Here is a 14,312-nt window from a genome sequence, read left to right as displayed (position 1 = left end):
TCAAATTTCTTAACCTTTCTCATCCCATAACTATTTGTGTCAGATCACCTTTTCCTTCAAAACCTAAAAAATTAAAACACAGTGGAAAGCCTTCCAAGTTTGTATAGATCTCTTAGGATGTCTAAACCTGATTGCCTACCTTGATTTCTTGCTACACTGAATGACAGGGAAGTAAATGTGTGCTTGGATCACCCAGACCAGCAACTGGGAATAAGATGCTTTCTTTGCAAGCTTGTGGGTCCACGCCCAAGGTCCTTGGCAGCCTGAGCTTGCCAATCCAATATCTGGGTTTCAAGCACTCCATGTCATTATCCAGAGGTGTCTGCTTCAGCACATGAAGCTGAAAACCCTGGTGAACCATCAGAGCCAATCTATGCGTGTTTCTATTCCACTTAAATCATTTAACAGCATCAGAGTTTTTCATATAGTGATTTTTGTTGGGAGAAACTTACCCAAAAAATAACTTTTGTAGGAAGAAAAGAACTGTTGCTATTTCTTCTTTACCTTAATACTATAATGATTATCATTTTCCCCTAGGGTATGCAATCTGAAAGGAGGAATAGTATTTGATAACTTAGTTTGTAATTTAGGTCCCAGATCTCTGATGTTTTGGAGCTCAATGCTGAATTACTAATTAGCTTAAATATTTGTCCATAAATTTCTTCCACGTAAGTTTACCTTTGATTTGCCCTAGATAGTTTACTGTAACAGATCCACTTTACACTGCTTACAATAACATCTAAAAGTTAAGGTGATGTGGGGCTGAAGCTAAAAAGAGTTGATCCAAGCAAACTGGACTATCATTTAAACAAGAACTTACTCTCGTATTAAGCATTTAAACATTGTGTCTCATGTCAGAGACTTTTTTTTTGGGGGGCGGGGTGTTATTTTTTCTGGCTCCACTCGGTTCTGTAGGGGTTGAAATTTAAATAATGTTGGATGTAATTTTTACTGGATTTTTTTCCCAATTAATAGCATAATGGTTTACAGTTTATATACTGTGGTTTGCATTGCTTTCACAATCCCGGTTTTCCTTTTTTTGGTATTTGTAGTTCATTATTCATTTTGTGAGTATCATTTTCTTTTCAAGTCTTCTTTGGCATTCAACAATCGGCGTACTGTTTCCTGCAAGATTTACTTATAAACCCTGGAATTAGTTAACTTGCCTGATTGCATCACTCCATATCATTGATAAGGTAGTTTGCTGATCATTGTGACAGGAAACACCAGAGAATGCTGCTAAAGGTAATGCTAACAAAAAGTCAAAGGCTGGTGGTGGTAAGAAGAGGAAGTAATTTGAATTGGCATTTCAATCTTGAAATAGACTGATGTAGCAAACTGAATTCGGATTAGATTAGAATTTTGAAATCAGTGAAGTATCCTTCCGTTCCATTGTATGTTTAATTATTATTTTTTCAAGTATCACAATCTTTGCAACTAATGATTGCATCGTAATGGTATGGCTAGAAGTAGTTGATATCTTGTGTGTGATCCCTTATACAATTCATTGGCAACATCTGCTATGACTATATATTTGTGGCAAGTAGATTTTCAACAAAAGGTATTCATGCTACCATTTTCGGTTCTGATTAAGTGTAGGGTGGTCTTTCTTTTCTTCTCTCACACCAGAAACAAATCATCAATATATATATAAAAGCAGAAGCCTCATGTGAGAGTGCATGAGGTCTTGCCACGTGGCACTCTAATATTGCATTTAACCTTTTTTTACCTTTTTTTATTATGTTTTTTTTACCATTACCCAATAGATTATAGTAACTTATTTTTACTATTATATAAATTTAGCATTTTTACCTCTTTTTATTAAGTTATTTTATTTTATTTTATTATTTTTTTAAACTATTATCCAATAGATCATTGTAATTTCTTTTTACTATAAATTTAGCATTTTTTACCTCTTTTTATTAATTTTTTTTTTTTTTACTGTTTCCCCCCCCCCCCCAACCCTTCAAACGTATAGATGATACTTCTAGAAAATTTCATTCTCATGAAATCATGTCTTCATTTTTCCCCAATTTCAATTCAATATGCTTTTGTCTATTAATAATGTTCTATGCAATTTATGCATACAAACTCTCTGTCATCGACCAGTGCAACAAAAATATATATAAATATTAAAATCCCTAAAGTTGCTGAAATAATTGATAAGTGCATATTTCTAAAATTTATAATAACAAAAAGGTCTAATAAATATCATATACTATCTTACAAAATGCCATTAACTTAATATTTTTTTCAAAAAAATTCAATGATAGGAATGGTAAAAAACATGATCCTATACAAGAAATACCAAAAATATGCAAAACAATTTTCATAGGAGTTATCTTTAAATAATATGAAAACAATAGTAAAGATAAAATGCATTGAATGAGATCTTACGAAACAAGTTTGTTAATCATTTCAAATTATACTCATCATTTACATAAAAAAATAATAATACATCATATTATTTACATTAAAAAAAATAATATATAATAATTTCAAAGTTCATTGCAAGATGTGAATTGTTAGGGTATTGTAATAATAAATAACATTGATACAACAATAGGTTGGTATTACATTTTGTCATACTTTGTGAAAGGAATGTCAAACCACAAGCAAAATCATTTTGGTGTGCAAAATGTGAGACAAAAATAGATCTTTCTATTCCAAAGTTAGAGGCACTTACATTAACTAAATACTCTTTAAATATTTATAATATATTTATCTCACTATAACTACTATATATATACAATTGCAAACTACTTTAGATACATGATTCAAATTGAAGTTTTTGATACAACTAACAAAACAAATTTTGTGATATTTGATTGACATGCCGAGAAAATCCAAAATAAATCTACAAGAGATCTTGCTGAAAAATAAACTAAGGTATAACTTATTTAAATTATTATAAAAATATTGGTAACGTGATTTGAAAAAAAAAATTAGGAAAAAATGGATTTCTCAACTTCATTTGAATGAATTCAATCTAAATGATGGTTTTGAAAATTACATTGTTGCTAAAAAATTTTATGCACCTTCAAATGATAAAAAGGTATGGAAGAAAAAAAAAATACACAATTCAATATGCTATATTTATTCTTTTTGCTGCACTATTCCAAAATTAACAAAAATAAAAAAATAAAAATATTTACAAAAAAATGTCACATCATTGAAATTTAAGATAAATGTAAATACCTATGAAAAATTTTAGCGACAAAGTCCAAACTTTATAAAATCCGATCAAGAATCTCTCGATGCCAATTTATTAGTGATTAACACAAATTATGCAACAAAAGGAAAAAAATGATGAAAGCTCAAAAATTGAACAAATATGGATGGACTAAACTCAAACGTTGAAGATGGAGAAACTAATGATGATAGTAAGCATCACCATACCGTAATAACAAAAATAGAAGAAAAAAAAATCGTAATAAAGCTTTTCATTTCATCATATAATAAAAATCAATAATATAGAATGAATGAATATGCTTTTATCAACTTTTATTATACAATATTACTCGAAATTGTTTTAATTATTGTTCATTATTTGAACAAAATAATTATAATAGTTATATGTGTGTAATTATAATTGTTACTTTTTATGATGAACTCATTACTAACAAAATTTTATAATAAATATGCTATAATATATGTATAATATTTTCCAAAAATAAATTTACATAAAACATTACAACAGTATCTGTGCATCGCACGAGAAACTTACTAGTTAAAGAAAAATTGTGGAAATCAAGAGGTCGTACCTATTGTGCCATTTGGTTAACGGTGTCCATGGAAACTGTTATTCTCAAATAATATTTGAATTGAAGTCTACTTGATCCGGTGCTTAAAATTTGTGCCTATACAAGTTATAAGCTGTCTGACAGGTGGGAATTCTTGTGCCTAAAGGAATTTGGTGTTTGTTGTTCATTTTCATTAATAAATTAGAGAAATCTTGAAGCATTGCCAGTTCATTATGTGCAACATGTTTATCTTTATGTTTCTCTACCAAAAAGTTTATGCTGTTCCGTATTGGGGTGATATGTGATGGTTTAGTTATCAAAATTTTATAATCCTTTTTAAGTTTGATTAAAGAAATGTGTAATAGAATTCCGGACGCTGAGAAAGAGTTTCCTCTTTGTATTGTAATTGTAATTAAGAGTTCACTCAGAGAAAACAAGATAACAACGAGGAAGATAAATAAGCGTGCAAGGGTTGTAGTTCAATGTTTTTGTGCTGGGGGAACTTGGTTTGGAATCCTTCCTCCCTCACTCGCTAGCATAAAAGATTTAACTAAAGAAAAAGACAAAAAAGTATTAGCGTTACTTTTACTCCTGGAATGAATGATATATGTATATAATGTTAATTGCTTAATGGAAAGCTGGCTTCCTGTTCAACCCGGGGGTGTGATATGTCTCTTCAAAATGCCACCCCCTCCCCACTCTTCCCATTGAAGGCACATTCTTTATCAATATATTAATTTCTGAATGAAAGGAACTTGATTTTATGAAGGATGATTGCGCCATTGGGGACTGATTGTACTGATTCAGATAGGCAGTGCTGCAGGGAGGAGCGGAAGACCGAACAGGCTTTGGCTTGGAGAGGGGAGAAATGCGTACTGGTGGCTGCAGACAGTAACAGAACATCTTCTGTCATATTCTTTGCATGAAAAATAGCTCTCTTACAAATATGTATCTCAATATGCGTGAGTAGTCTTCGCCCCCCTGCACCTCTGTACTTGATCGTTTGTCTCAATAAAATTCCATTATTCCCAAGAAAAAAGAAAATCGAAATTAAAAGAACACGAATTGATGAGGGCAAGGGTCGTATGTTCAACATTTACCAATTACCATCATACCAGTCTCAAAAAACGAAACAAAACAAAACAAAACAAGATGATATCATACACGGTTCCACCAAATATAAGAAAAATATATATATAATAACCTTGTGATGAGCTTCTTAATCGATCCTATGGTACACAAATGTGCCCTTGAAGACAAATAGAGAGGTATGATATGCCACATGATAACAATCAAAATTGCAATGTTATCCATTCTACTTTTTAAGGGGGAGGGGATCACCAATTTTCTTCCTGTACAACAATGAATGGCTGCCGCTGTCAACTAAAATGCCTAAACGCATAACAAAATAATGAACTGAGGTCCTCAAAGTGAATGCAAAATACTCTCCCAAACCAATAACATTGGCGATGTCAACATCATTCAGAATTTCTAAATACTGGATTTTGAACCCCCATAAAATCTACATATTGGCAATCAGCAACGTGGCTACACAATGATTCCTTCACAGGCCACTTCTGTACTTTCTTTGCTTGGCATCTTCAATGTGGAACATAAGCTACAAAATGAGGGAGGTGCAGACCAATGATTAAAAATAAGCATGTGCTCAAGATGCTAAAATTTCTCAGAAGAGACCAAAACTTTGAAAAAAACAGGGGGGGGGGGGGGGGGGTGGGGGGGGGGTGGGGGGATTCACCATTACCTTAGTCCCTACATAAAATGTCACAAACATACCACCAAGAACAGGCAGTCCTGCATAAAAGAATTTTGCATTAGCTCCATATCTTCCATTGTCAAAGCAAACAAGGAAACCTAGGTGAAACCGTAAAAGGATACGAAATTTAGGCATACCTTCTTTTTGAAGGAATTGAGATACCAACCAATTAATGCCTGATGGTCCAATAACATAACCAACAAGGTTTGCAACCTACAAGCCGAAACGGTAATGTATGAAGATTGATACATGTTCATAGGGAATAACATTTGAATAAGACACCTGTAATTATATAGCATTTTTACAGTATTTTCATAGCACCATGTAACCCACTTTTCATTATTTTTAGTTTGGTGGCTACATTTATTTTTGGATAGGGAAGAAATCTTTATTAAATGTTAGGACTGCTTCAATCAAAGAAGATGAAGTGGCCCAAAAAAATATGTACAAACAACAAACACAAAAAAAGAAATTATGTACAAGAGAATAGAGAGTCTATGAACAAAGAGAGGAAAGCACTAGAAGTGAGTCCCCCAAGCACGAGTGCTTGCAACAAACTATTTGATATGATGTTTATGTACCTTTTGCAATAATTGTTTATGCACACTACATGTGCATGCAATGCAACTCATTTCAACCAAGTACCTTGCCCTCCTCTACGTAAGTATCCAAGAAAGGTTATGTAGAACGCAGCTTAATGATTTTTATTTGCTACTTTCCTCTCTTGTACTTCACTGAGGCCAATTCCAACCCATGCACTAGCATATTCATGCATGCCGTGAAACTCATTTTAACCACTTACCTTGTCCTCCTTTACCAAAGAATCCAAGAAAGATTAAGTAGAAAATTTCAACTTAAAGCTAAGAGGGTTTAACCTTCTTAAGAGCGAAAAATCAGCATTTCTTTGCTAACAAAAGACAGAGACAAGTGTCTTCTCATTTTAAAGTCCAATTCAAAGAATACACACTTTTAACTACTCATTTAGCATTTTTTTTCTTATTTGCGTTAATAAAAAATGTCAGACTAGTTTCTAGGCAACTTTCAGAACTAGGACTTGGACATAGTTACTTCCTCAAGTGGAAACTTGATATTGTTCTAATGGCATTTGCTTTTAACTACTCTGTTACTATCTAGAAATCCATATGTATTTACCAATTTACACATGCATCACATGCTAATTAATTAATCGCAAGTTATTGAGGAACAATTTAAGGAATATAACACTGATTTGTGATATTACTTAAAATTAGTGTAGGGACACACCATGAGACAAGTGATTGTGACAGCACCAGCAACAGCACTAAGTTCACGAAAGACAAACTGCCCCAAAGCACTCTCAACCTGAAATTAAAACATATTTGAAAATCAAACGTCAAGAATCTTGTCAGACAGATATAATTTTATGAAAAGCAAGATGATGTTGCTGCACTTTATTTATACCTTCAATGACAAACACAAAAAAACAATAAATAACAATCTAATAATGCATTTTCTCACTACTTTGGTGCAGCAATAGAATTTCTATTCATCCATTCATAATAACTTTATGTCTTCAGCTAAAGTGTGACTGTATTTTGCTTTTGCAAAGGTTGCATCTTTAATGCCTAGAGGAGCCTGTTCAATTCCGCATGACAGAGTCATTGCCATGTCTTATTTATAAATGTGTAATCTGTATCATGAAAAACACACACACACACACAAGGGCTCTACTATGTCTTCTTATTCATGGATGAATTGTTTTCCTTGTACATAATAAGATTCACCTCTTACCCCATATCCGATGATGAACACATGCATAGGAGATAACTGTTTCCACAAGCCACTAGCCATTGCAGAAAGAAATGTTATTACTAGACAATAAGATTGGACAGAAAATCTAAAAAATAGGTGTACCCTTGAGCTTCTAAGAGACTCACCTGATTGCAAAGGCATTGTAATGAAAGAGATGTGTCATTAGCTCCATTAGGAGAAGGCTGAATACCCAACGCAAACCATACCAAGTCACATCTCTGACTGAATAATTATTCTGAGGTACATCTAGCTGCAAAAAATTTGCATTGGATAGTAGACTAATCAATGAGTTTTCTGAGAACATTATAGAGAGGACTACTATCTTTAACAGTTCAAATAAAAGAAATCTAGTTGAGTTGATAATGCACTAGTACAAATGGTTTTTGCTATAGCTTGAAAATTAGAAAGAGAAGCTAGCAACAAGGAGGGCTTCAAGAAGTTGGGTTAGCTTAACAGTTCACAAGAAGGATCTGACTACATTTAAAACTTAGCTATTGCTGCTAAATCCAATAAANTTATTTATAAATGTGTAATCTGTATCATAAAAGTACACTGAAGCACTTTTTTCAGGTCAGTGCTGTTTATGCTGATGAAAGTGATGATAATTGGTAGGGCCATGTGGCTTCTAAAGCAGCTCCTTTTGTCTAATGTAGAATATCTGGATAGAGAAAAATAAGAGGCATTCAAAGGGTGAAGTCCATCACCCAGCTCAAGATGGTTTTTTTGAGCTTGGGTTTGAATCTTTCCTTCTCACCTGCTCCTGGGATGTTCACCTCTTCATCTCTTCTTCCTCAATTGGGCTGTCTTCCCCATATGGAATTTATTGATTGTTTGCCACTTCTGAGATAAATTTTTTTTCTTTTTTCTATATATTTATTTTATTTATTTTTCCTGTTTTGTGTCTTACTTGCATAGTTCCCATGTACTTGGGTGCTGCCACTTCCCTTTAGCTGCCTCTTCTTTAATTCCTTTTACTTAGCCAAAAGGAAAAAAAAAGCCACTCAACCAAGGTGTACTATGAAAGGTATTGGTAGTCATTCTTTGATACCCTATATTTTTGGAAATAAGTATTATTACAAATCATAATGCCTTTCTGATTGTTTGGTATCAGATGATTCTTGATAGGCAAAAGCAAAATCACTAGCCAAATGCAACTCAATCACAATCAAGTAAATCACAGTAAACAGAACTGGGAAGGATAGACAGACATCACCTGCAACGCACTTGCTGTTGATTTCAGTATCATTTCCGGAATAAAGAACAAACAAGTTAACCACGCCCAAGAAAGAAGCTTCCTAATGTCAAAGACAATAAGAACTCATAAAAGGTGTAGCTTTGAACAATCTTCTGCTACTAATTTACAGAACAGAAAGAAGCGATTAAGAAGAAAAACTTGGAGGCAAGAAGTACCATTCTAAATCATGCCATATTGCAACAAATGTGAATATAACCATACGTTCAGTAGCTTCTTCTGAGATCCCCCTAGAGGAATGTACATATACCTAAAATTGCAATCATTTATAAAACACACATGCCATAGTCAAAGATGGATTGCGTGAGAAAAACAAATATAAAGGATTTGAAATGATTTACCTCACAAGCCATTTGTTGTAGGAAGCATGCCAGTTTTTCCAAAATCCTTCCAAGTTATGGCAATTATTAATGCACCTTGGCATATTCTCTGGGGCCTCAATGCCACATATCTACAAGTACATAATTACAAAGATGTATTTAGACACCAATCCTTAAAGGTAAAGGTTACAGCTTTCTTCAACTGAACTTAAGATGGAGCTAATTAGGGCTAGACTATCCAGTGCAGATGTAAAAGAAAGCTGCAGTTCAGGATAAAATGAAGCCAAAAATTATAATTGCCGGTAACATACCAGTGACCAAAACCGAAAATAGCGCCAGATAAGAAAAAACTTCAGCCACATGAAGATTAAGACCTGACCAGAATAAGGATAAAGATTAAAAAAGTATTACGATTATTTTGACCACCAAAATTGAGGAAACTTAAGTCAAAATAAATACAATCTACAACTCAAAAGGAAATTTCAACAAAGAGAATTAATATCATTTCCCTGTTTCTCTAGAATTTGCATAATTGCTCAAGGTTTCATGTAAAGCATGACAATGCAAACCTTCTTTACAGCAATGGATAGGTCCTTACCCTGACAAAGTTTTTCCGTGTCATTCTCGCTGACTTGAATAATTTTGAAGTTTCAGAACAATGTTTGGTTCATAAGAACAAGGGAGGATGCATTATTTCACAGTTTGGGAACCATGTTCCAGGATCTATCTAGAATCATGCATAAGGGCATTTAGTATAATAGACTGACAGTCTGATGCCATATTCTGTAAGGAGTATACTGATGGCCACATCATGGATGTTCTGAAGGAGATGCTTGGAGACAAATTATAGGATCCATGGAGCAATTAAAAAAATTCCAACTTTTGAATATTGATAGAGATATAGTAAACAGTACTCTTTTTTCATGCCCATATATACAATAGCTGTAAGTGGTCTATTTCTAGAATTAGACACTTAATCTTAGAAAATGCTAACAAAGGTGTCATCCATCATTTCCAAAATTTAAGTTCAACCATAGAGGATATCACTAAGATTACTTTTATAGAAATGAGACATTACTATGGAAACGAAAAGAAAAAGTATAATTGACATACAAGTCACATACCTGTGAAGCAAATGCATTGAAGCTTATAATTGGCCCAGCAAGGTAGAGGGGAGCATATACCAAGTAACAAATGTATATACTTAAGGAATACTTGTCATCCTGGACACTTCTCTCCTGGAGAAGCACAACAAAAGTCATGAAAAAGAAAATATTTTCAGGTAATTAACAAAACCAATTTTAAAAAAGATAAAATAAATATTTTGTTCAGATGAACCAAATAAATGGATAACAGCAACTATTAAAATGATGGTCTCATGCTTAATTGCAGCTAATAAGTTAACCTGTAAAAGTTGGTAGCAAGTCTTTCCTGACTTACAAATATGGCAACGCTGAACATGCTTCTGCAAATACCAGAATGTGAAAATCAGCAAAGCCGGTTTCTTAAGTAGGAATGTTTTAAATCCATGATAATCATTTGTATAAATGGAAAAATCTTAAGCAAGCATGTGTTTTAGTGAACCCAGGAACCATATAGATTTCAGGGTACAAATAATCAAATAAACCATATTACAAACAATAAAAGCTGACAGATATATGAGAAAATATATCTCCTAGTAGATTGTGTTGATCTCCTAGTAGACAAGGTAAGAATCCTTTAAAAAAAACTACATGCCTATTAAGCATAGAGCAAGCAATCCATTAAAATAAGAAGAAGGAAAGAAGAAAGGTGGAAAATGGAAGTCAGAGAGAAATAAATACCTCTTGATCAAAACGAGAATCTTGATCTGCCCAATGGTAATCATATCCAAAGCTTATCATGCGCAAAACAACTGTCAAAACAATAAAACAAAGCCATATAAAGAAACAATAGAATAGTTGCTGATGTCTCAATATCTACAAGTAGAACCTATTATTTTGCATTATGCTTCATTGTAAATGAAAACCTTTCTTCTATTGATAACTCAAAGCAAAAACAACTAGTGTGGTTTACTTATTAATTGAATCAAGAATCAGAATAAAAGCATGATTTTGGAGATAATACCCCAACAAATGAAGATGTAAGGTAATACCAAAGTTAAAGCAAATATGCCATCTAAAGGTGCCTCGGAAGTTGTCCAAGTAAGCCCATTGTTGCCTAGGGACAATATACAAACGGAACTGTGTTGAGTAAATATCACATAATATCTTGCACTTAAGATATATTCAAAAGTACATGAGTATTTAATAACCAAGCTAACAGAACTTACCCTATTATGGAGAATGAATATCCTTCATAAACACGATTGCATATAAGAAAAAAGATATTAAAACTCCAGAGTAAAAGTAAGAAGTACTTCTTTCGTGCAAATATCTGCAGAAATATAAGTCTAGTAAAATACAAGCAGAATTAGAAACATCAGTCGATAACAATTACAATGAAAGCTACAGTAATAACCAATTGAAAGGAAGAGATCACTAATCTAATATAAGTTAAAAAAAAAAGGAGGGAACAAAAAAAGACATTCATTTGTCACTCTTATGTAATGATGAACTTAACTAAGTCCTAAAATTTTGCAAAATCAAATGGAAAAGAAAAACAAGCATAAGTAGAAACCCTAAATTTAGAGTCAGTTTTTACAACTATGACACCTATTCAAGTTGAGAATTATTATGTCAGCAACATTTTCAGAACAATTAGGTTATTGGTTCTGATTTGAACCCACCACTTAAACTAATTTTCTTGCCCACCAGTAACAATCTGTTGCTTATAAATGATTGGGAAATGTTGTGGTCTCATTAAAGTCACATAATTGGTGAAATTTAAAAAGTTAGAATGACATAAAAATCAGAAAGCAAGTTTATGAAAATGGGCAAAGACATGAACTTTGAAAACGCACCTTAACTAGAAGATAATTAAGCAAAGCGATTGCTAAGATGAACACAATGCTGCCAGAAAGAAAGAATGAAAGTTAAAAACACAGAGAGAGAGAGAGAATTGTTAGAAATGGGGGGGAAAAGGCAGGTAGGCATACCAAGCTCCGTGTAAATAAGTAAGGTAAATGAAAGAAAGGAAAAGCCAAAGGAAAGACATTCCTCTGGCTTTGAATCGAAAACAGGCTCTGAATGCATTGGCGGCCAAACCGAAAATCGCAAAAACGATTGTAAGAATCGGCAAATTCGCTCGAAAGTTCCTCCATTGCGCATCTGACACATCCTAAACAAATACATAAAAATTAGGAATTTAAAATTTAAAATAAAAAAAAGCAAAAAGCGAGAGAGAGAGAGAGAGAGCGAGAGTACATTGGAGCGATGAGTGAATTTGGAGAGCCAGGCTGAGGTGGAGCGTAAGCCGTAGAGTTGGGAGTGATAATCTGTAATTGAATTTAAAGAATGAGGAAAGAAACAGAGAAATTAGGAAGGAAGGAGAGAATAGGTAGCGTACCAGTGGAGAGACGAAGGGATCGTTGGATGACGAAAGAGTAGAAGGCGATGGCGTATACTATCAGAATAAATACCTCTCTTTTATCGCTGCTGCTACTTTCCATTTTCATTTTCTTCTTCATCTCTATCTCTGCTTTCTGATTATAGCTTTAATTGACCTTGCCTGCAAATAAACGACGTGACGTTCTTGTTTTGTTTTGTTACACCGGTAATACCGCATCTATGTCGTTTGGCCCAACCAATGTTTCCCCTTTTCTTTCTTTTTTTGGAGAATCTCTTTTCTTTTTCTTTTCGGTTTGTATAATTTGTATAATGCCCCTACCTACTGTGTATACAAAACTTACTTTTAAATTATTGTTATATATATCCAATGCTGACTCTAGAAAATTTTTTTAGGGTGTTCCTCAACAAATATAAATTACACAATCTAATAAAAATAAAATTTTATATATTGACAACAACAACAACAACAACTAAAAAACACGAGATGAATCTTGGATACGTGGTTTTCTTATCAAATATTTGTCCATAATTCTTGCAAAAGAATAAATAATAAACTATAAGTTCATTTGAAATATTAATAAAATTATTAATTATTGTTGTAACGTTGTCTAGTTGTTTCATTAATTTATTTGTTTTTTATAAATTATAATTTGTTATATTGTTGTTTCATTAATTATAAAATTATAAATTATTGTTTAGCCTAACATAATTTAATTTGTTTGACTTTTATAATGTATTGGTTTATTAATTATTATACTGCTTTAATTATTGTTGTTTAGCCTAACAATAAACTATATTGCTTTAATTTATTTATCATTAATTATAATACTTTAATTTGTTATATTGTTTAGCCTCATGTGTACATTACACTAAAAACACTAAAAGAGCCACTGATGTGCACATTATTTACACATCCCATGTGTAGCACAATAATTAAAGCACTAAAACTGTGTAATGTGCACTTGTGCAGCCCGGCCCCATCCTATGTGCCCATCCACCCCCACCCCACTCAACACACAAGCACGCCTCATGATGCCCTCTACCAATCAGAAAATTTCACAATCACGCATGATAATTAATATTTCACCAACACCAACACACTACACACGCCAACACCAACACCAACACCAATAGATAAGATAAACTGATAAAGCCAAATTCAACTTTCAAAAAGTCAAAAACAGACAAAATTTAATAAAGCTAAAGACTAAAGTTCAGCCAAACAAGAGAAAGAGAGAGAGAGTTACTGAGTTGGTCTTATTAAAGAATAAAGAGAGAGAGAGTGAGAGTCATTTCATAATTTTCATTTCAGACTTTTCAGTTCAGATAGAGAGAGAGTGAGAGACTAAGAGAGAGTCAGAGAGAAAAAGAGAGAGACTAAGAGAAGTTAGCTTAGAAAAAAAATGAAATACTTTGAGGGAGAGTCAGACTGTCGGAGGGAGCACTGGAGCAGCGGCAGCAGCAAGCAAGGAGGCGGGAGGCCTGAATTGGACTGGGCATGAGCGAACGAGCGTTCTACCGATCTGGCACTGGTGATCTTTGTCCTCTGATCCGATGAGCGACGACGAGCGACGTTAGCTACTTGGCTTGGATGAGCCTCAACAAGCGGCATTGCTCAATGCTCTGTGACCTCTGTCTGTCTTTAGGTTAGGGTTAGCTTAGTGATTTCTCTTTTTTTTGATAAAGTCTTTTGTAAGGACTGGATTTGAGCACTTTTGTTAATGTATGAGTGAACCTAAGCCCAACTAGTCCAATACAATAAATTTATAGAGAGTGGGTTTAAGAACTAGACTTTAGTGAGGGATACAACCACTAGACATGATAATGAGTTCATTTGAATAACAAGAATATGGGCTAAAATATGAAATTTTATCCTTGGCCCTCATCTGAGGAGCTTGCAATTCTTATTATTTCTTTGGTACTTTGTTATAAGGGCTTCCAAGA

General features: G+C 33.4%; 1 protein-coding gene across 1 annotated transcript; it reads right to left on the bottom strand.

The window, feature by feature from the left end:
* Positions 1 to 4,304: 4,304 nt before the first annotated feature.
* LOC111997695 (membrane-bound O-acyltransferase GUP1) lies at positions 4,305 to 12,733 on the bottom strand. Its single transcript, XM_065782933.1, is given in 18 exon segments — positions 4,305 to 5,361; positions 5,506 to 5,555; positions 5,655 to 5,730; positions 6,781 to 6,858; positions 8,522 to 8,603; positions 8,719 to 8,758; positions 8,761 to 8,810; positions 8,902 to 9,011; positions 9,192 to 9,254; positions 10,005 to 10,118; positions 10,286 to 10,345; positions 10,704 to 10,774; positions 11,015 to 11,079; positions 11,192 to 11,295; positions 11,822 to 11,870; positions 11,957 to 12,138; positions 12,225 to 12,295; positions 12,367 to 12,733. Coding segments are annotated over 18 exon segments (1,440 nt in total). The 5' UTR covers positions 12,488 to 12,733; the 3' UTR covers positions 4,305 to 5,307.
* Positions 12,734 to 14,312: the final 1,579 nt, after the last annotated feature.

Source organism: Quercus suber, unplaced genomic scaffold, assembly GCF_002906115.3.
Source record: "Quercus suber isolate HL8 unplaced genomic scaffold, Cork oak 2.0 scaffold_321, whole genome shotgun sequence".
In the NCBI taxonomy this organism is placed as follows: Eukaryota; Viridiplantae; Streptophyta; class Magnoliopsida; order Fagales; family Fagaceae; genus Quercus; species Quercus suber.
Note: the sequence above shows the minus strand (reverse complement) of the source record. Positions and strands in the feature narration are given on the sequence as shown.